Below are 25,242 nucleotides of genomic sequence, written 5' to 3'. Positions count from 1 at the left end.
ACAATGTATTTGATGAAAAATATTTTTGAATGCAATACAAGTTTATATATATATATATATATTATTGTATTATTAATAATTTTAATTTATTTATTACTGCAGCAGCATCGTGGAATATGTTTTAACAATTATTTCTGGCAAAGTAGTAGGCTTTTGTTAAAACCATCCCTATTAAACAGATATAAGAAGAAAGAGAAAATATAAATGTGGTATTTGTTTATGGCACTGGTAGTCGTACATGCCAATCACCCAATGGTAAGTCGCCAGAATCCATAGACATTAGTGCCGTATGAAATTTTGACCAATGTACCATCAACCTTGGGAACCGAGATGTGACATCCCTGTATACGTACAAGGGACGTCAAGATATACTGTTTTATTCACAACTAAAACCAGAACAGAAATACTAAGTACTGCTGCTCGACGGTATATATATATACATATGATGGGTAGGTGGTCCCAATCTAAACGGGCATGTACAAAGCTCTACCAGCTCTTACATGTAAGTAGACTTCTGTCGCTATTTATTTTATACCGTGACAAAGTGTTTAAAAATAATACATATATAACAACATCTGTGCCATATGTGGAACACCACTACAATTTTACCCTGGTTTATATATCGGTAATATGAAATAATTAAAACTATGAACATTCACACAATATACATATTTGATAATAATCAATACATTATATATTTCTTGTGCAGTCTCAGTATTTTTTTATATAACCTTAATGAATGTTACACACAATTGCTTGGGACAAGACTGCGGAGATCTGAAGAGAAAATGGTGGATTAAGTCGAATAAAGAACTTTCGTAAACATAATATATGAGAGGTCCAATGATAAGAGATTGCGGGTTCATATCTAGGTAAGCACCACTGAATTTTCATGTGCTTACTTTGCACGTATGTAAATTATAAATTCTTCTCGTGCTCGGTGATAAAGAAAAACATCGTAAAGAAATCATGTATCATACCATTGGAGCGGCGTGGTGAAATAAGCTCCGAACGTTCTCCTCAAAAGAAGAGAAAGCCTTCGACCAACAGTGGGACAAAGTTAGATACAATTCTGTCACATTTATATCCACCAATCAGCAGTGATCAAGTCATCTTCGGAATTTGAAACTATTGCTAAACAGTAAAATAATCACGGGCTCTTATTGGTGTTAAATAAATCACAAACTCATACAAAACCCCCTTTTAAGAGACAGTGCGAACTAATTCACATAAAAAAAAATACAAAACACGACCAATAAATCATTTTCAATAGCAGTTAAGTATACGGTGTTAAATGCTCCGATTATTATTTTCTACTTTGCAATCAGTAAAAACTGTTATACACGTTTCTAATACCATACCGATAATGTGATAGTACAGCTTAAGTCGTAATGAAAGCTTTGCTATAATATTACAAAGCGATATCATTTTTATATCTTTACAATATTTCAAGATCTTCTTTTTTGTTTATTTTTGTTTTTTATATATTTTAACTACCGTTCAAAACTACCTTTTTAAATATGAGTTCCGATACATTTATTTTTTTTTCGTTTTGTTATCTGTATGACTTTGAATTAGCAGATTTATTTTATTATGTTACAAATATAAATGCATTTTAGTTGTATCGAAGATTTTTTAGTTTTCTGTATTAAATATTTTTAATAAATTTCAAAACTCATTGTTATCCAAGTAATTGTATTAACTAACCTAACGAAATACTAATGTGCCAGATATGCTATTCATAACTAAACTGTCAGCCAGTGATTCATAAGCTATTCTACCACCAATCAATACTAAGCAATACTTAGTATTGTTGTGTTTCGGTTTGCAGTGAGGCCGAGTATTACTTATTACCTTCGCGATTGTCAGATCAATAACAGTTACCAATTTAATGTTTTTTAAAAATATAAATCCTACCAAATGAAACAACAATAAATTTAAAAACAAATTTTAAAAATCGAATTCGAATTTTATGTCATGACATTTTTTTCAACAGCGTATCCGAACGTCGTAAGTAATATCTTAGCTTGCGCAAACAAAGACCAGACTCTCGTACATCTAATTTCACGTAATAACCGGTTGTAGTACTCGGCTTCATAATTACAATATACATGCTCATTAAGTGTTACTTTATAATTTAGCTAACACTGATTGAGCCGTCCGATTGATAGACATGGGAATTTCTCGATACAAGCTCGATAAGACATAGTTACGTGAATCTTGAAAATCAACGAAATTAATAAGCATTTAAAGAAATATGCAGGGAACGTTATGATTGGTCGGATTAGATCTTTGTGTACAATTTTAATTGGACGCTGAAACTTTACGTCTAAAAGACGTTTGTAATATTTACAGTGATTTTATCAATGACTACGAGAAGAGAATCTCATCATTATTTTTTTTTACAGTTAATAAAGATTTTCTTAGGTGTTGGTACCCTATTGCCTAACAAGGCATGACGACTTCCACACCGATGCCCTGAAATTGCTGAGCTATCGAGACTTACATTTATTATTTATATTGATCTGGTTTAAAACCTTCCCGGCCTTTGTGTTCAAAAAGATGTAAACTTTCATGTTCATTATTAAAAAAATTCGTCACTTAAAAGTCATTGCAAAACGTTGTTTAATCCAACATTGCACAATGATTTCCGTTAGCGTCTTCTTAAGTACTTACGATGCACTCATGGCTGTCATTTCTTGATATTCTGAGAAACGTAAATAACGAAATAAAAAAAAACAAATATTTAAAATAATCAACAACTGAGAAGTGGTGCTTATTATGATTTAAAAAAAAATTTTGTTTTAAAAAGTAGTGGATGATGATAAAATCTATTTCTATATAAAAAATATATAACACTAGAAAGCAGACTGGCAAAAAGGTTACCCGATGGTAACTGGTACTGTCCATAGAAACTGTCAGTGTAAGAAATATTAAACGTATTTTTATATCGCTCCACCAATCTTGGACCCTAATATGTTAGATCCTTTGCATTTGACACGTGACACCTCGGAACATAACGATACCAATATTGCTGTTTGGTGGACATATACCTATATATATATATTTACATTAGCAGCCTGTAAATTTCCCACTGCTGGGCTAAGGCCTCCTCTACCTTTTAGGAGAAGGTTTGGAGCATATTCCACCACGCTGCTTCAATGCGGGTTGGTGGAATACACATGTGGCAAAATTTCGTTGAAATTAGCCATTGCAGGTTTCCTCACGATGTTTTCCTTCACCGCCGAGCACGAGATGAATTATAAACACAAATTAAGCACATGAAAATTCTGTGGTGCCTGCCTGGGTTTGAACCCGAAATCATCGGTTAAGATACACGCGTTCAAACCACCCGTCTCTATACTTATTTGTTACGTTTAATTTCGAATCATAGAAATTCTAGCTTGCTTCAATATGGGGAACGGGAATCAGATCAGCCGTCCATCTGCATCAGATATAAACTCCTACAACATTAAATACATGTAATTAACCCGTCACCCAAATTCACCGCTTGTAACGTTCTGCTTCCATAACATCAAAGATTTAATAACATATCATCCAAAAATTTAAAAGACAATTATCAGAAATGAGGGTCTATCATTATTGAATGATAAAAGAAGTCGGATCTATACATGGTGTTGAGTAATTTATCATTTCTGTATCTGATGAGATTGATATCTTTTTTTTATTAATAACAGGAGGCAGTTGCTACCGAAGCAATTGTTAACGCCCGCGGCGATTTTCTATTTCAGTTTCTCTCTCTAATAAAAATCGAGATATTTCTGATTTATTCGATTATTTGAAAGCCTTTAACGAATTATTTAAGGAACGTAACTAATTCGCGATGTTTTTTAAGATTAATTGATTCGTTAATGAACTTTTTTTTTTTTTTAATTTCGAATCAATTAACAGAACTGTGGTATAATTTTTATAACTCTTTTCGTTGATACGTCTACGATAATATTGGTTTGATTAAGTTTTAACGAATCAATATAATCATTTTTAGCGATTAATTTTACAGCATACTTTATTTTTACGTCTAATTTATTTTTCAATATGCACTGAAACATGCGTTGCATTGAAATTACTTTACTTTAAATTGAAAACCAAATTATTAAGTATTATCACCTACTTTCATCTGATTAGTTCAAAGTACAGTTTATTTGTAACATGAGTTAAGCACCGGATTATTTATTGTTTTTTTTTTTAATTATGAGATAATATGTATGTAATTGTTAAAAGCGTAAATTTATTTTTTTCAAAACATTAATATTTTTTTTCTTAAGTCATTGTATAATTATACATTTTTAATAAAATAATACAGTTAATAATTGCTCCGCTGCATTACTCTATAAGAACTCACTTTATGCCTTTTTTCTCAAACGTTTACACAGCAGTAGGATACTTACTTTTAATTTTAGTCCGACGTTGTAAATCCTCTTCATTTATATTTTTTGTTAGCAATTCCCCGATATATATGTCACAGCCAACTAGTTTAATTAGCCGTTCAATTAACAGCTAAACCGTTTTATCACGCGGCGCCGTTCAGCCAGTGGCTGAATGTCATTCAGCCATCACATCTTCTTTTAATAAAAAATAATAACACGCTTAACAAATATAGGTTTAAATACAATTTCATAAATCTTTAACGTATAGCATTTACATTGTAAAAAATTGCAATTTTAGTGTATGCCTTTCTCAGCCCTCTGATTGAATGGCTCAGTGAAAAGGCTAGGCTCTCAATTGAATTATCAGGCAATTGCCTTCGATATATGTTTTACAATATCTGCACCCAGCTTTATAGCTTTACAAAGTTTCAACACAATCGAATGAACCCTAACTCATTACACGAGGAAAAACAAGCATTCATTTTTATATATATGATTGAATTTGATTGAATTCATATGTATTTTACGATCCATCTATCATTGCTCTGTGACGTCACTTTAATTCCCCTCGTCCGAAGACACAGACAATCCATGCCTCGTAGCAAAATATTGCCGGTTCAATTTTACGATTACTAATATAATTTTTTATCTCATAATCTGTGGGATCGAATCGCGGTATTCTTTGATATTTACACTTCATTATTGAAGTCGCATCGGCAGCTGTTTAATCCCATGTAATAATATCCAATTAACGATAAGACACGCTCGATTTTCAATAGACAGACTGACAAGCTGAAATATTGTAATAAATGTTTTATATTTTATGTACGGTGAAAACAATTACCACCGTGATCGGGCGTGGTGTGTCTTAAAAGAGTTCGCGGGTCATTAAACTAATTGATGAATTGTCTGTTTGACTAATGGTTTGGGCTTCCGTGTGGATAATATATTATAATTAAATTCGTTTTAAAAATTTATGGTGTTAGAGGAATAATTTCTGGTTTATAATATAAGGCTCTATTATACAATTTTTTTACGATATAGGTTCTGTTGAAAGCTATTGTAAAGTATGGCAGGCAATAAATAAGAAATACTATACTTAATAATAATAATAATTAATAATAATTCAATCCGTATCGAAAATTATGCGAGTAAGGTGGCGCGCTGTTTGTACGCGGAATATTAAAACGCTTTCAGCTTATAACTCAGCACGCCCGAGAATCGTATTTAATATTTCGTACACGTATGATTGATTTTGAATTGGAAACGAATTCTAAAGTGTTTTTTGACGGTCGAAATTTATTATTAAAGTGATGATTTTTTTTCTTATTTTACAAGTAATTAACGCCTTGTTAAATCTTACTTTCTTTGAATATATTTTTAAGAAGAAACTATAATAGTGTAAATAGAGACTTACCGGTGAAAAGGCTTTATACAGGCATACCTTATAGAAAAGAGATAGCAATATTTAGCATTGCTGTGTCCCGGTTTCAATTACAGACTCAATACAAGAATTAATTATATATAAAATATAAATGATACTGAAATTAAAATATATTTACGCTAGAGTAAACTGTTATTTGTATACATATATATCATTAGCGCAAAGGAAAAACGACTAAAGCGCCATAGTGGTACTTTTGGAAAATGAGGTTTAAAGTTTTAATTTTAAATTTCTTTGTTTGTTGTCACCAACGATATCATATTACATTATTATCGAAAGTTTAAATCTATAATGAATTAAATAAGCTGACGTTTTATTAATTAAATACAATCGAACAATTTCTCTACCATATTTTTTTAACCTCACATTCCACTGATACGTAATATATGTTTCTATAGCGCTGTGTATCGTTGAAATAAATTGCCTTTAAATCACATTCAATTACGGATACAATAAAAACAACGTTTTTAACATACCACGTCAATGTCCAACGATCAAATATAATGATTCGAAGAATAAAAGTCGTCACCAATGTTATCAAATAGTTTCATTGAAGATAACGATGTACATACACATTCTAAATAATTTATAGCAATTTATAAGAGAAAACGACTTAGAATCTTGTTGCTTCGTTAAAGTTTAAGTTAAGTAATCTAATTAAAAATGTAAGGAAAGCCGATAGTTCAGTTATCTCTGGTCGAGCATCGGCCATTACTGCGAGGCAGACGGTCAAAGGTGGACGAAAGTGCGGTAATAAGCGGAGCGGGGAGCGTTTTAGGTCAATATGTTTATAGGCAAAGTACAAAGTATTTTGACCCTATATATTTTTAATATATATATATATAGTATTAAACGATCATTTAATAAAATAAAAAAATAATTAGAAATAACTACGAGGTATATATTATTATCGCCAAATCAAAGTAAAAGGAATAATTTTACTATATTAAATTTAATTTAATGTTAACGCCGATTGGACTGACACCTCAAGTACATATATTGATTGATTAATTTATTTATTTATGTACACACATGTTTTGTTTACATTTTTAATATCAGCCTTGAATTCCAAACTAGCCGTATTAGAAGTCAGTTCCATCCCAGATTTTAGGTACATATTTGTTTCTTATTATATTAACAAAAAATTGAAAATATTAATCAAAAACACAAAGAAGAACTTGTTTTACCTATGAAAGTATTAATATAACAATTAATTTTTTTCTGGGCACGCAATTGTGTGTAAGTTTATGTCTGTATATTTGTATTTTTGTGTGATATGCGTGGATTTAATTATATATAAATATAAATTCAACAATTACTTAAATTTTATTTTTAATACAATAGTCTAAGTCAACAACTGCTCAGTTTCCTTATAATCAAGGTGCGTAAGCCATTTATAAAACAAGCCTTTAATTAATTTTTAAATTTAAAGTTAGACAAGTTCCGTGTTTTTTATAATTATGTTCGTAACCGAATGTCCAAAAATATCAGACAAATTTTGAAATTAGGACAAAGAAACGATACAGTAATCATAGTTATGGTTATCAAGTTCGCCCTGTGTTCGAAATTACGCCATAATCATTAATGAAAATTTTCAGTCAGGCACACGATTTTTCTTTGGCGACTAACATATCAAACATCTCATATGGACGGATATCTCTTCAATACCTATCAAGTACAAAAATATTGGTTTACCATCGAGCAGAAAAAGGCGGTGAACTGAACCGCTTCTTTTGTTACTGTGATCTCCATACTCTCATGTAAGCTTTAACCGTGTTAAGATAACACTTCACTCACTTCACGATTTATAGCTCAGGCAATTGTAACATTTTACATTAGGATGCGTAATTACTTCTATAATTTGTTATATAGTCGATAAAAGCTGGAAAGGGCGAAGTAAAAAAAAAGTATTAAATCAAAATCCCCTTCGCGACTTTGCCTGCGTGTGTGTCAGAGTTGGGTAATTCAATTTAGTTAATTAATTTATTATAATTTTTCTTATAAATAATAATTAAAGCGCTGCCTCGTTATCTTGTCTGACCCGCGCGCCTTAAGAATTAAGTGCGTCTAGATAGCATATCAAGACAAGTTATAGCGCTCACAATTGTAACGACGCCCTAATCTTGCGACGGAGCTAGATTGTGGAAATTCTAGCCTCTGAATGCCTCTGACTGAGCTTTCTAATTATATGAACGTATGAGAGATATTTTTTGTATGTTGTTTATGTTATAAAACTAAATTCCAAATTCAAATTTATTTATTTAATATAGAATTATATTTGATTATTTAAAACTAAAACGGTTCCAGGAGGTAATCAGAAAAATGAATTAAAAATATATATTTTTTTAAATATAATTTTTCTGCTTGCGTGATCATTTTCTCTTTACTGTACATAAATAGATTTGTAACAACTAAAATATATTTAAATATTAAAAAACTAAGTACGCAATTTCATTGCATGATAACCTTCATTGCTGAGAATTATTTATTTAACTTAAATTTTCTATAATTTCCACAATTATGTTACCAGCGATGTTTCAATTTTTTCATTTCAAACTTTCACGTCCAAATACAAATGTGTTAAATAAACAATAATCCTACTAAGTGATGTCAATGACCGGGTCAGAATATAAAAAAACAAAACCTACGACCATATCCTACCGCTTTCCATTACCACGTGATAAGGCACAATAAATTTATCACCGCACTAGAAAGCATTAAATCTTGACAATCTATAAAAAGTACAATATGGAAGCGCTCGTGTCCAATGACCCTTAAAAGAAAAAATGGCCATAGGATCATGAAACTGTAGGTTATATAACTGTACGTTCATGTTATGAACTTAATTTATATATGGTTATATTATTTTATGGTAATTTTTAATTTGATTGAATTAGTTGATTTATTTGGTGGTAGAATTTGGTTTGTTACTAGTAAGTGCGTTCAAGAACTCATGAAGATTTATTTTTCCATTATAAACATATGTTAAACTACTTGATTGGGCTTTGTTCAAGCCCATTTAGGAAGGTACTACTAACTATCAACATTTATTTTATCGCCAAGCAGCAATTCATATAATCGTTGAATTCCGTTTTGAAAAATTTGTGAACACATTCAGATGATATTATGAACATGTTCTGCAGTGAGATTCAAGAGTTAGTATTAAATATTAGACCCAAACTTTAACGGAAAGAACTACATATTTTTCTTAATCGCTAGTTGAAATATAAGTCCTGAGGTTGGGTCAATAATAATTTTGTTTTCTGTCTAGATGTACTCAGTACAAGCCTGGAGTCATGAATCTAGTTAGTAGTGTTTGCAATTGGAAAACGCCTAAAGTTTGTCCTTCGTCTACCTTATTTCCCTGCTGAAATGGCTGGAACGATTTTGACGGGACTTTCACTGGCAGATAGCAGATGTAATAAGGAGTAACTTAGGCTACTTTTCGACCGAACAGACTGACTAAGCTTGTTCAAGGATATAATTTTTATTTTTTAAATTTTTTATTGTTCTCTAGGCCTTGCAGATTTCCGTGACGTACAGTCACGTGGCTTTTGACTTCACTATTTTTTTTTAAATAAAACTCTTATTAATTGTACCACACGATAAAAGTCACTCTATCGACTCGTGCGGGATACAAATAAAAGTGAATATAAAAGCAAGACGCATGAAGGAGCTGAATTAATTAACAGAATTTTGATGTTGACCGCGAACGGGACATTTCACTGACATACGACAAATTCTTTTAATGTGTACGGACGGTGTTATGCGAGAAGTGACAATCGGAATGTATTCATAACCTTTTAATTATAAAACATCAAATTTACGTCACGACTTCGAATATTTCAACGCAAACAAACATTTGTTCGAATTTATTCATAAAGACCAGCGGTGTATACAAATGATTTTCAAAAGAGGAATTTTTGAATCAACTTCAAAACCAATGCTTATATCTGGTCGACTCTGTGTCAAAGTAACTCTGTCTGTCTGCCTGCCTGCTGCTCTTTTAGGGACAAACCACTGAACCGAAGTTGATAAGTTTAGTGCGAAGCAAGAGTGAACTCCACTACTTTGCTCGTCTAGCACGTGACAACCAGCCCCTAAAATATGAGCGAAGCCACGGACGACAACTAGTATGATATAAAATTACAATAACTAGCTTGTTTATCAAAGTAGAACTTAATAGAGAAAAAAAAATGTTATTAATTTAAAATAACACAAATATCGGAACATATTTCAAATATAATATATAATTTATCATCAAACATCGAATAAATATAAATTAAAAATTAAAAACAATTTAGTATTCCATTAATCATGCTGTTGTCGTTGCATACAGCGGACCCTGCCCACGCGCATCCATATTGTCAAATCGGATGCTTACCGCGTTTATAATGTTTATGAGTATTTATACTGTTCAGCATATTGTAAAACACCGACCGTCGCCGTGAGCGAATAAAAAAATAAATTTTACTGTTTAACTGTCGAATAGAGTTACGAAATGTCGTGAGGTATCATTTAGTTATTAAATGGATGTCATGACTATACTTTTAGTATATCTATAGCGAGGTATTATGGAATATTTTTTTTGTAAATATAATTTCTCGTAAACATTGTTACATTGCATCTAATAGTATACGGATTAATTATTTTATTATTATTAATTGTACCTAACTTGCACGTGTAGCTAATTAATTGTATACAATTTAACAAACAATGGCGAGATGGCCCAGTGGTTAGAACGGGTACATCTTAACCGATGATTTCGGGTTAAAACCCAGGCTCTTTATAATTTATCGTGCTCGGCGATGAAGGAAAACATCGTGAGGAAACCTGCATGTGTCTAATTTCAACGAAATTCTGACACATGTGTATTCCACCAACCTGGATTAGAGCAGCGTGGTTATGCTCCAAACCTTCTCCTCAAAGGAAGAGGAGGCCTTAGCCCAGCAGTGGGAAATTTACAGACTGTTAATGTAACAAACAAGATAAAATAAATAATTTTAGGACGTTTTGTGCAGTCATCGTTCCTCAGTGATATATATTTTTAGAGAATTATTTATATTTGAATTTGAGATAAAGGAAAAATAACTTCATAAACAAAATCACGTGTACAAATTTATTCATAAAATTCTTAATTCGTTAGCTGTCGTTCTGATTCTTAAAATACAACTCATAATTTTTGCTAGGAACGGAATCGCAATCTAGTTTAAACACCATTTTTATTATATTAACTGGATTTTTACATAATTATTAATACTGCGATATGATTCAGAGAATCTCGATAGGAAATCATGAGGTTAGCGTAGACAAACGCATTTATTAAGTTTTATATTTTATGGTATTACCTGTTGTGTTCACTACAGCGCTTCTCTTTGTAAAACTGTAAAACTATGCTCGTGATAAGCATTTGTATGTCCCGTATGAGAGCTATCGTACTGGGTGTGGTATGTGGTCCATATACCAGCAATGAGGTATATTCAATTAGATCAAAAGAGACATAATGGTCTTTGATATTTTTACTAGTTTTTTTTTTTTTTACTATAGGTGGCAGAAGTAAGATGGACATAAAAGCCAAAAGATAGCGAAGTATGTAAGATATACATAAAGGGGGCACATACAATTATACAAAATATAATCACAAAGTAAAATAACGAAATCAGAAATATCCTTTAAAAAAAATCTATAATACACATATACAATTCTATAACAGTTTATGACACACTTTATGACGTTTCGTAACAAGCAGGTACCCAAATGCCTTTACCTATACAAACTTACATTATACCAGTTGTCGCCCGAAGCTTTACATACATCTTCCTTGGTTTTCAAGCTTATTCATACAAAATTTTATTAAATTCACAGACAGAGTTACTTTCCCATTTATAATATTAGTATACATTCTATTTACTAAAACCATAATATTGTAATAACTCAGTACCAAGTTAAGCAATGTTACACGAATTAGTATCAATAAAAACACACTTATCAAATAAGCGTAATAATAATTTCATAATATTCTCGAACGTTAACAATAAACTTCAGACTTTCTTGAAAGCAGTGTCTTGTTCGTGAACATTTTACGATGTTGTATAAATGTTAAAAAAAACCTCCCGATGTGTTTAATGAAGCATTAATTTGAATATGCGTTATAAATCCCTTGTTTTACATTTTATTGCGAGTTTACACGGCACGGATTATTAATATGAAATCATGGATGTTTTCGGTATTACACAACAACAGTGAATTTTGTTTTGAGCGTGTTAACATAGCTTAATACGACACGTAACGTCGATGATATTTACTGTAAATTAATGTTTTTGTGACGTAATACTTTTTTTTAAGAACAATTTTAAAAATAGAACGATATATTCGATTCAAAAAGAAATGTAAGAATGTCTTAAGACTGTCTTGTCTATAGTTTACGCTTGCGTTGTTTTTGTTGAGTCATCGGAATTTCTACTCCATTTGACCATATCTAGATACTAATCAGTCACGTAGTATGTACATAAATCGTTACATATTACGAGCTCGATTCATGGAATAGTGAGTTCTTTGAGCGACTGCATAGTGCTCGGGGAACGAGGATAACATGTAAAAACATGCACATGCTTTTGCATGTTTTTGAAATCGCAAAGGCGCCGGTCGTCAGCGTTTACCTGACTATAATCAGTAATCTATTCAAAGGGCCGCGAGATTTATCTGAACCGATATTACTAAGTTAGATTACGTTTTGATAATATCAGAATGTTTATCAGAACGAAGCATCAGGGTACGTTCTAGAGAATTTTGTAGCTTCATTTTCATATAAATACATTAAAACTCCGCACGGTTACATCCTTTTTAACCCGTACTGCTTCGGTACTTGGGGTTGTAATGTGGCATTTTAAAATATAGCGTTTCTCAATAAATGGGCTATCAAACACCGAAAGGATTTTTTAAATCCGACTAGAAATCTGAGATTAATACGTTCGAACAAACAAAATTACTCAGTCATATAAAATTTACTTTACCTTTACTGATTCATTCATAAAAAAAGACTGGTCAATATGTTTTACGACATTTTTTCCTTTTGACGTTTTTAGAATTTTGAAGTACGTACACTCTCGTGCCTCGAAAAGCACGTAAGGCCATCCGAGGCATCCGTCGGATTTGCCATCCCGTCACATTGTGAGAGCGAAGGAACAGAGAGTACACCTGTTTTTGCGCACACACTGATGCACTCTCAATATCTCTGGCGTTTGAGACTGATACATTAGCAGCCTGTAAATTTCCCAGTGCTGAGCTAAGGCCTCCTCTGCCTTTGACGAGGATGTTTGGAGCATATTCCACCACCCTGCTCCAATGCGGCTTGGTGTATACATATATGGCAGAATTTCGTTGAAATTAGATACATGCAGGCTTCCTCACGATTTTTCCTTCACCGCCGAGCACGAGATGAATTATAAACATAAATTAAGCACATGCAAATTCAGTGGTGCTTACCTGGGTTTTAACTCGCAATCATCGGTTAAGATGCACGCGTTCTAACCACTGGGCCATCTCAGCTCTTGATCATCTGAGACTGATAACCGTGACCAATATCGATCAGGTCAACATTATCATCATCACACTGACTTACTTTATCGTTTAAAATAATTTGATTTCATAAATAAAACTTAAGCATTTACGAAACGAGACTTTGATAAACAACAATAAAATGGAAAGCGTAAAACACACCCAATTTGCATACATCAAGTATGTGTAGGCGCAGGTCACAGATCAAACGAAATACCATACAGATTTTTTGGTAGTTTGCATCGAATTTGGTTTTTAATGCTCCAATTCACTTGTCCTCTGTCGAATTTGAATTTATGAACTTGTTGCTCTTGGGTTAAAGCGAAGTAGTTTATCTTATATTTTTAATGGTGTTACATAAACGTTTTGTAATATATCAGGTTGATAATATAAGATTCCTGATACAACAGTGGATATGTGGTGGATGATTTAAATAAAGTAAGCGAGTTAATTTTTAAATTATATGTTAAATTATGCTTGCAAAATGTTGTATTAAGCATTGCCTATTTCAAAAATGTCACCTGATGGTGATTGTGAGAAATATTTATGGTTCTATACAGGATATGAGCCCCGGTGATCTTGGCTGAAGAAAGTGAGGTTTGATGATTAGATTTCTAGTGTTGATGAAATACTTGTGTCCAATCAAGGAACGAGCTATTAATGCAGGAATTATTATGATGAGCAAACCCTAGGTAGGATTATATGCAAGCCCGTCTGAGTAGGTACCACCCACTCAACGTACCATCTATAGCCAATATGAAATACCAAGTAGTTGTGTTCTAGTTTTAAGGGTGAGTGAGCCAGTGTAAATACAGACAAGAGATTTAGCTCCAAGGTCGATGGTAGATTGTTAATATTTTTACAGTACCACTGTTTATTAGTAGTGGTGATCGCTTACCATCGGGTTACATATTTGCCAGTCCACCTAAATATATGACACAAAAGATTTTTTTTTTTATCCGTCAATCTTTTAAATGTATTTTTTAACAACTCCTTAAATGGCGTTATATTTAAAGAGTTCGCTGGTCATGTTTGTTTTATTGCACGCAATGTACACATTAAAATTAAATATTTGCAAGCACTTGGCTTCGTATGTGTTATGTAAGTACATTACGTACACACAGTTCAGTTGTAACGAATATTAAAAATAATGCACAAAATTTACCTTTGATTAAAACTAACCATGACCGTTTTGCCTTATCATAAAAATTAAAAAAAATATTATTGTGTATTTTTTATATCTATTTATTGCGCGTAACGTGAAAAGTACTGAGTCTTAATGCGGTATTAGATTATGACCAATCAACGCGGAATCGTCGTCAGATTGTTATAGGCTTCTTTTTATTTAATGCCCAGCGAAGCGGACCTGTATCAGCTACTTAGTCTAGTATAGTAGTTCTTTATTCAAAGTATTTTCTTAAATCAGATATTTTATCATAACTCAAAAAATCAAAAAAAAATAAATTTTTATCAATACATGTTATGTTTTCTATACAGCGATCATAAACGTAATATTAGCAACGTCATATCAATAAACACGTCATAGATTTAACGAGTCCGTTATCATTTAGCGAAAGCTAAAACGATTTATCGCTCTATCGAGTCGCGCATTTGAGTCGTTAATGTGTAAAGAGATTTAACCGTTGGTCCATCGGTACGATAACTGAGGCAATGATTCGTCTTCCATCGTGAGAGTATCAAGTGACGTAATCATATTCGATTGCGCTATTGTTTGTTCAGAATTTAACCGATGTATATGAACTTGACGATTCTTGTACATGTAATATTGTATGTTGATATTTCCTAGTGGGTTATAATGTATGTATAATTAAACGCATGTAAAAGCTGAGATGGCCACGTGGATTTTAAAAGGTCGCGAGTTCAAATCCGGTTAAGCACCATTAAGTATTTTAAGTGCTTAAGTGACTTATCTCGTTCTCTGAGGTGAAAGAAAACATCGTATAAACTTACATTTTATCGGGAGAAATTCTAAAAAAAAAAACGAGTACCGCGGTACTCGTTTTTTTTTTTACTATTTTTTTTTCTTTAACAGGCTTTTGTTCAATAGACAATCCTAAACGGTATAATTGTTACGTAATTATTATGTTTTAGAGCCAACATTATTGTGCCCAGCGCAACCAATTATTTAAAGCATTACATAAACCAAGCATTATTCAAATACGGAATCAAATTGAATATCAAATTTGGAATACCGTAAAGCAATTTTGACAAATCTCACACCCTTTCAAGCACGAGAAATACATCCAGGAACTAAATATACCGACACGACCAATACGAACATTTACGTCTCAAAGATTTAATATCCAATGTGGTTTAATAAATGTCTTGTTGGTAATTCACCATCGGGACACTTACAACCTCATCCGTTAGACCTCTAAACACGTGTAACGAGACATCTTTGACATTGCCGTACATCGCAAACCTGTCGCAATAGATGCCCAGACATTGTATTTGGAATTCGAATGTTCGAACTACATAATTCAGTATTAGCTTTGGTATCTCCAAATACTCCTACATTAAAAATTATAAATGATATTTTAATTCGTTCTAATGCTTGGGAAATAAAGAAAAAGCTAAATAGCCCTAATGTTCTGTAAAGGCCTCTCATAACGGCGCCCTTTGTTATGAGAGGCCCTTACAATTAATTTAACTTTTAATTGTAACTATTTTTATTACACTCTTTTGGTGTTGAAGGAAGCGAATATACATATGTATATTATAACTGTATGCTTGAAAACCTCGATTTTCAAATATCACGAAAATATTTTTCAAAGTCATTTATTCCATAATTAAAAAAAAAAAATGATTTATGTTAAAAAAGTTAATAAACAGCTAGTAATCACTAAGCTGGATAAAGACACCCATTGCCACTTGAGAATTAAGTTTGAAGCTTATTAATCTTATATATAGATTAGATAACCACGACGCTGTTCCATTGAGGGTTGGTGATCCACCTCATGTCCATCCGGACAAGTGAATTTCATCGAGTACATGTACGTTTCTAACTACGAATATCTTGGCTCTTAATCGCTGTTCAATGTACTTGTTATAAATTATTAATCGTGGAATTATCCCCTTTAATATATTTTGTTGATATTTCAACATCTCATTACTTCAATCCTGTGAAAGGTTACTAGTTTTTACACACAGCGATCGCCATCTGACATCTCAGCGACCTTTGACACGACAAGTTGTCTGCCTTTAAATGACTCGTAATAAACGAAGTTAGGAAATTTTCTTAATTATTAATTACAAACTGCTCTGCCCGTATTTTTTTTTTATTTAGCTAGACAAATTGACAATTGGAACATCTGATTTTAAGCCACTTAAAAATTGCACATGTTTTATCAAGTCAATGAACCTGATGTTCCATCTAGGAAACTTAGATGTAATAATGGCTCTTGTGCCTGGTTACACTTGCTCTCTCCCCTTACAATATGGAACACAACAGTACTATACATTACTATTTGGTTATACAATATGTGATGAGTACATACATAAGACGGGCTTGCACAAAAACAATACCGCCAGCATTATCTCTACGTTTGAGTACTTTTCAATTCCAGAGTTTAGTAATTTCATTTCAATTAAGATACCTTTGCAAGAACTTTTTATTCAACATTTTAAACCGCATTTATGGATTTTCAAAGACTATTTGATATGTGGTTTTATAAAATTTGTTCCTATATGAAAGTATCGACATTGCCTTAAAGTTTACAATGGTGAAATATTAGCGACCAATAAAATACGCCAAAGGTGAAAACCGAAAATATTGTAAAAAAGTGCTTTATTATTCAAAGGCCGTGAGAAACAACGGCACGCCTACAGCACGCACAAACAGAATTCTTAGAACATTTGTCATACTGTATGTGAATTATGCTATTCGAATTTGTCGAGATGAGCGTCCAACTTAACGGATTATTTATGGATATTCTTCACGCGATTTCATTCAATATTTTATGAATTTAACGTTACGATTTTGTAAATTTTGTACAATGAATAATGGACATAGGACATTTTAATTTTAATTGATCGAATGTAATCCGAGAAGTTTGGATCTAGATAAACTTAATATTATTTACGCACTGAAATATAAGTAATGAATCTGGGAATACCATTCGTTATTTGATTTTTATAATAAAGTTTCATACGTACCAGAAATACGGTCTAGGCTAATTATGTTGTAGTTGAACTATTTAGATTAGAGCTGAATAGTAAAAATCTTAATGTCCAAAAACCAAGTGCATAATCATAATTCGAGAACAATTACGTTATTTATTCATATATAAATCTTCATAAGGAACATGATGTAAAATCTCCCAGCTCTTAAATAGACTGCACGATAAACAATATTTTCAATCAGTTAAAGCATCCATTACATGCAGCTAGCTTGTATGGCTTAATCTAGATATCACTAACTAGCTCGTTGAAGGCAGCAAAATTGTTGCATTCATAGATCAAGGCTATAGAAATGGCATTATCAACGAATACTAGTAATATTTTTGAGTCAGCCGTACCAAAGTTATCGTGTATTCGAGTAAATTGTTTATGTGTTGGTAATGTTTTAATAATTTAGTTTTTACACGATGTTTTTTGAATCATGAATTAATTTTGATGACTTATTTTATTAGTATTAGATATTTTTACTGATCATCGTCAGATTTTGTTTAGTTTTGATGTATACATCTTTTCTTTCGCTTTTCTGCAATCTGAGGGAAAGATTATGTGAAAAGGTACAAAAATGTGTACCTAAAGGGAAGTGCGCACTATTTGATTTGACCAATGGGCGATATTATTTTATTTGATGTCTGTCAGATAGCACCAACTTATTTTCTGAGTGGGTATAGTATTAATTTTGCTCATTACCAAGATGAAATGTCAAAATTAGCGTCAACAACCTTTATTCGATAAAGAATCGTTACACTTGCTTATTGATAGTCTGATGTTGACACATCATATATGAATACTGTGAGGCTCGTCTTGTCTTCTTTATTGAATAGCGTAAATCTCAGAAGCTCCCATATAAACGTGACTAAAAATACCATACCAAAACTATGTAAACAAAATTTCTCAGCCAACAAACGATGCTGTATTAAAGTTATTGATAAAATGAATGAATGTAATTACAATGGATATTTTAAAGTATTTACTATTTCTAAACTATTCCTTGTTCTAAGATTCCCTCGTCGACGAATCTTGTAGTCTTTTTATTAACTGGTAAAATGTGTGTTGACTAGAGTTTATGCAAGTCGGATTTATGTTATTGCATTTCATGGGTGGTATGGCCTAGTTTCAACTTAAACGATTTCCCAAGTTAGGCAATGTTGAGCCGAGACTCAATGGGGGGGGGGGCTTAAATTTTCATACAATATATATCTAATTAATTATGTTTTCCAATATATATATATAACACATGTGGTCGCCTGCGGCTTTGCTCGCATTTTAGGGGTTAGTCGTCAGGTGTTTGACATAAAAAAAAACTATAGCCTTCCTTGGAGATTCAGAATTCTTCATACAAAATTTCATCAAATTCGGTTAAGTAATATCAATATAGATAATGCTGCAATCGTAGAAATCTATTACAAATAATTAAACCCAAAATATACTTAGTTAAAAGCCCTAAATAATATATTAAAATGTTAGATACATTTACTGAAAAGAACGTCAGTAGTTATTCAACGTTTTTACAAATTATCCACGCTCATTTTTATTATTAATAAACTTCAGCGAACATCTTAAAGACGATGCAAGTTAAAATAATGACGGCCATATGTTATTGCGATGTTTCATTCAAGAGATAAAACACAACATAAACAAAACATGGTAATAGAAACACAAATTTTACGTAATTTTCACGTCTCATTCAAAGTTAAGCCTCGGACGGGCTCATAAATCGAGTGCTACTCGGAATGGCTATTTTACCTCATCTCCATACTCGTTGATCGCAGCATCCGTGACACGTGATGGACGCTATAAATTCTTTTTAACTGAAGCTATCTTTAACATCAAATCAATTTGTAAAGTTAAAAAATAACGATGTTTCAATAAAATATTTTTAAGGCTACGTTTTTTGTTGTCACGGTGAGTCGAAAAGAATCTTTAAAACTAATCATTAGTTCATTGATATTTTATTTTTAATAAAAATATAATATTGTCGTTATTAAGCATACAATTTATAAAATATTCAAGTTTAGAGAAAACTAAAATCAAAAACGAAATTTTTTATATTCAGTGTCAAGCAATTATATCGGTCAGATCAATATCTCTGTATAAATTCAATCGTGCTCAACTGTTTTAGGTATTGGCACCCAACCTAGGAGTAACAAGACGTGACAGCTATCCATTATTCATATTTCCATTGGAATAATTCAAAACTGTATCATTTTACTGTATATAACTCATATCATTATAGTTTACTGGAATACAGGGCTTTTTAATGATGTGAAAAAATAAATTGATATAATAATCAAATTCTGCAACAAATTACAGAGACAATATAGATTTTTATCCTATAAACCTTCCGTGAATCACGTGGATAGAAGTTTCGTCTACGTAAACGTTATATTAAAAATTTGGGTGCATTTGGAGTACATTTCTTATACACGTAACGTTGAATAATGCGTTTCTAACGCAAACATTTTGTACAAAAGCAGCCTAATAAATAAAGGCTTTGTCTTTTCTTTAAAATTGCAAATTTTAAAGAGAAGACAAAGGCTTTATTTAATTAATATTGTAAAGCTAAAAAGTTTTTTTGATTGAATGCGCTAATCTCAGGAACTGCTATATGTGAAAATATCTTCCAATGTTAGATATGGCCCATTTATTGACGAAAAAGCAGACAGTATGTAAGATACGCCTACTGTATTCTTATGCCGTGAAATAGACCCCAACCAATGCCAAAAGTGAAAATTTCTTTCCGTAATTACAATTTAATCAAGATGTTAATCTTTACAGAAATAAATCATTCCATACGCCGTATCACAATATGGGCGGCAATAAAAAACATCCTGGTACAATTATCGCTAGCATTACTACACAGCAGAAGTGAATCGAGTCACGTAGCAAGACTCTCAATTAGAGGGTCGTATCTGTAACGCGAGATCCGCGCCCATAACGAAGAGGCACTTATCTTAAATTTCTAATCTTGTGACTCATATTCATGTTCGCGAAATTACCTCGCCTCACTAACTGGACATAGGTTATTTGGAAATTGACATTACATCACGTATTTTTAGGCGTCTCAGATTTGGACCACTAGATGGAACAGTTTTGATCCTAGATTAATTACTAGAAACGTTTCCTGAATTAATTTTACTGCTGCGTAATGTAGGTCGATGCCAACCATTAAACAGCCATAGCTGTGATTCATAATTTGAATTATTATCTAGATCGCAACTTGTATGCTTACCATAAATGCAAATGGTGGGTGTTAAAAGTCATAACTGACATTTAAATTAGTACAATGTAAATGAAACTATGGTTTATTTGACAAAATAATACATTTAGATATTTGTGAAATTATAGTTAAGAAAATATATATTTCACATTCAAAACATTATTTCAATAATTAAGAAAGGTATAAAATATGATCATATCTTACTTTTCATTACATAACTTTAATTTTTATGGTTATTAGCAAGACTGTAAATTTAAGAATTAATATAAGCAAAGCTCAAACTACACAAAAAAGGAAATGTAAAGAGATGATACAAAAAAGGGTTCCGGTCAAATGCAGTATGCAATCAAAAATATTATTATAATCCCAAATAATGTGACAGATCGTAATTTTGCATAAAAAGCGTACCGACCGCACTGAGAAACGGTGAAACTGTAGCACAATGACATATTTTACGCTTTTGTACGAATTTAATTGAGTAAAAAATGAGACGAGGCCGCTCTCAGCGGGGAAACATCCAAATTTAACCAAAAAAATCTGAGAAGCACTCCCATTATTTACGTCGGGGACGCAACAGGACGTAAGAGTGCATCTGCAATATTAAGTGTGAGATATAACCTTTTCTGCGTTGACCCAGATTTCGATACGCCGCGCAATGCTCTTTATGATGACTTTTTGAAAAATGTACTTTTTAATTCCGACCAGAGATGGTCTCGTTCGAACAAGCCCGCATGCGACTTTTTAACTGTAAGGCCTATAAATTGCTATTTTTTATGCGAGAGCCACGGAAGCCTGTCGATATTTTACACTAAATTAATGCAGCCGAGTTTATAAAATCGGTGCCGTCATTTTTTTCATACTAAATCGGATGCCCTTCTTTAATTTTCCTTTATTAATATTGTAATTCTCTCTTGTTACAGTCGTTCTTCGGGCGGACGTACAATAACCTGTCCTCAATTTCTGAATGCAAGAACAATGGCGAATGTGTCATCAATAAGAAAAACAGGACGGCTTGCAAGGCATGCAGGCTACGGAAATGTTTGCTAGTCGGCATGTCCAAATCAGGCTCAAGATACGGGAGAAGATCAAACTGGTTTAAAATACACTGCCTTTTACAAGAACAACAACAACAACATATGCAACAAATGCAAACAAGTAAATCGCCACCCACGTTCAATACATCGATAAGTCCATCTTTTCTACCAAGTAACCTTTTGCCAGCAGCGGCTCTTGCGGAATATTATAAAAACTCGGAGAAAAATGCATACACTGAAGAAGTAACGAGGCAAAGTGTGTCTCCATCTGATTCTGGTGCGTCATCAGCCGATCCAGAGGATGATAATAGCTCTAGGAGTACTAGTGGCTTAAGCATTTTTAGACCAGCGTCGTCACCCAGTAGTGAAAAAGATATACGATTACACGCAATTAGACATCAAAATAAAGACGTAAGAAGAAAAAGGCCACCCACTATAATACCATCAGCATTTGGCACTATCACAGCTTCGCCAAGTTTCGCTCCAAGGAATGGTCCATTTTTACCAACACCGATGCAAAACATGAGACCTATACCGTCAGGACTAGCTTGGCCGAATCGCAACGGGGGAGACTTGCTGCTACATTCACCAGCAGTTGCCGGCGTTGCAATTGAACAAGACCAACCTATAGATCTATCTATAAAGTCAACTGCTGTACTATTTAGGAGTCCGAAAAACGAAGAAGTCAGTGATTCAGAACCAGAGCTCAGCATCGATCTAAATGATGACAATGGCAAGGACATCATGAAAAATCCTCTAGATCTGAGTCTTGTTTCGAAGAGAGTAGAAGAAGTTCCCATGACTGGTTAAAAGAATTCTTACAATAGTATTAAATACGTGATTCTTCGCAGCCATGTATCTCGCATTGCTATTTATATGTAAATACGTAATTTGGTTATTATTCCTAATTAGATAAAAGTTTCATTACTTCTATTTTGTTTAAAATACTCCGCCGTACAGTATTTAAGTGATTCTTACATTCCTTCTTTTTAGATTACCTGATCTTGCTACCATAATGTTGAAGTTGTTTTTATATTTAGTTATGTAGATAGTAGATAATTATATTATTTGAACGATGTTCTAATTGCGAGTGATATGAGAACGTGTCATAATTTAAAGTGAGGAGTTGATGTCTATCTTGATAACATATATATTTTATACAAATCCGTCCATTTAAACTGATATATACATACACAAATAATACATTTTTTTATACTTAACTTTATAAGATAACTATTAATATTTAAATCAGTGCATTATAAGTTACGTGGTCATAAGTTTTTACTACATCCGAGTGGTTCAGAAAAATTGAATTATATTTTAATATAAGTATTAATGATAGCATCATTTCCCGCTGACATTCCTTTTAGAAAAATATGTATTTGTGCCAGTTTTCTAAACAATGCCAGTTTTAAGTATATTACCATTTTAGTTTAATTTAGTGGGATTACGGCCAGTCGATTATGAAGCTCAAAATTTAAATGTACAAATAAGTAAGAGACCAATTGTATGATATCAGATGATTTGCTGAAACAGAAATTATCTAAGTATTTATTTTAGTTAGGCCAGTTTATTGAGTCATTTTAGTTTAAGGTATAATAATTTTCTATTTTATAATTTATAGATACTTAGTTCATTTTGTGTTTGTCCCGTGTTATGTATTTCGTTGTTTGTTTGTAGATTTATATAAATGTACATTTATTTCCTGGTGATGCTTCGAAATGGGCGTTATCGTTTGTACTGTCATTTGTTTTCCCTTCCTCCTTTTATTTAAACTCAATTACTAAGTTATGATTTTAATGTTGCGATGTGTTCATTACGTATCGTTTCAATGGCCATTATGTAGCGTAGACATCATTAATGTTATTGAATATATTTTATGCCATACGTCGAATTTCATTGGAGAATTTGATGAATTATTTGTTTCTATGACAATTAGATATTAGCTCAAATTTAGTAGTATGTATGTGAATTCCTATGAACTCTTAAATATGTATATAAGTTATATAGTTATTTGTTATCAGTGTGATACAATATTTTTATCGACGTGTTTATATTTTTTTACGTTTATAAAATCTTAATATATTTGAAAGAATAAATTGTGAGTGCCTTTAAATGTATGTTTTATTTCATTTTCATCTCCTTAACTTCGTTTTTTTTTTTTTTATATTTTTAAATTAGTTTGAACTTATTTATTTGTGATATGTTTATTTATATTTTAAATATATCTAAATCAAAGAACTTGATCAAAAAAACTAAGAATACAAAGTTAAGATTTTCTTAAAATTACGTTTAACACATATTTCATAATAGTTTATAAAACACACTTAAATTATTATAACTTTAAATGAAATCATATTTAAATTGAAGCAAATTTTTAATGTCAACAATTCACAATATGCGTCTGAGAAAGTAAAACTCACAGACGATTATTTGAAGGACAACAACACGTACAAATAGAAAATACCACTTACATATTCATACCGGACTACTAAGTTGAGCATTTCTTAAAACATCTACATTGTTCTGCATAAACCAATACAAGTTTCGTAACAAGCAATTATAAGTCTTGTTATATTGCTCTATGGGCTAATATCGCGTACAGATATGTCTCAAAGGGTAGATACACATTGATTTACATTTTTAAATTATTCAGTTTGGCTACTGTAAACTACTGTAATATTTTGGTAGTACAAAGACAAATAGAGACCCTAATTATGAGTCAGGTTTGAAGAAATGAACAGTAGGTGTTTATTTGGACATAGGATTTTTCACAGTTGTACTAGAAATTGAATATTAAGTGTAATTATTAGGAAAACTTAATCGCTTACTAAGAGATACGGCATAATAAATATATCAGTATTACATTGATAAGTCGCAAATGGGTTGCCCAGCAAAGTCACGGGGCAACACTGTTAAATAATGCAAAGTATAATTTTTTTTTTATCAATTTTATTAATGATGAAAATTGAGCATTTATCGAGAGGAAAGTATTGGTTGTCTAAAATCAAATCAAATCAAAATATACTTTATTCAAGTAGGCTTTTACAAGCACCTTTGATTCTTTAGTCAATTAACAAACTATTTAAAGTAAAGCTACCACCGGTTCGGAATGTACATTCTACCGAGAAGAACCGGCAAGTAAGAACCAAAAAGAATAGGTACAAAAGTGTTTGTTAGTATACCTTCAACTATTATTATATATATTATATATTATATATTAACACCCAACATATAAGTGTATCAACAGTTTTAATGTTAAGTATTAAATTATTAAGAATAATTAAAGTAATGATATAAATAATTAATAAACTTTTTTAGTGAGAATATTCATTTCATAACTACCGAATGTATTGCATTGTATGTATTTTCACTAAAAATTTTACGTAAAATACGATCGTT

General features: G+C 32.0%; 1 protein-coding gene across 1 annotated transcript in view; it reads left to right on the top strand.

Moving 5' to 3' along the window:
• LOC125069313 (protein embryonic gonad-like) overlaps positions 1–23,756 on the top strand; it is a 114,787-nt gene extending 91,031 nt beyond the window's left edge. Inside the window, exon 3 of the mRNA XM_047678761.1 lies at positions 21,727–23,756. Coding sequence (XP_047534717.1) covers positions 21,727–22,650 — 924 coding nt within the window. The 3' untranslated portion in view covers positions 22,651–23,756. The remainder of the gene's footprint in view (positions 1–21,726) is intronic.
• The last annotated feature ends 1,486 nt before the right edge of the window (positions 23,757–25,242 follow it).

The sequence above is a fragment of the Vanessa atalanta genome, chromosome 15 (genome assembly GCF_905147765.1).
Source record: "Vanessa atalanta chromosome 15, ilVanAtal1.2, whole genome shotgun sequence".
In the NCBI taxonomy this organism is placed as follows: domain Eukaryota; kingdom Metazoa; phylum Arthropoda; class Insecta; order Lepidoptera; family Nymphalidae; genus Vanessa; species Vanessa atalanta.
Note: the sequence above shows the minus strand (reverse complement) of the source record. Positions and strands in the feature narration are given on the sequence as shown.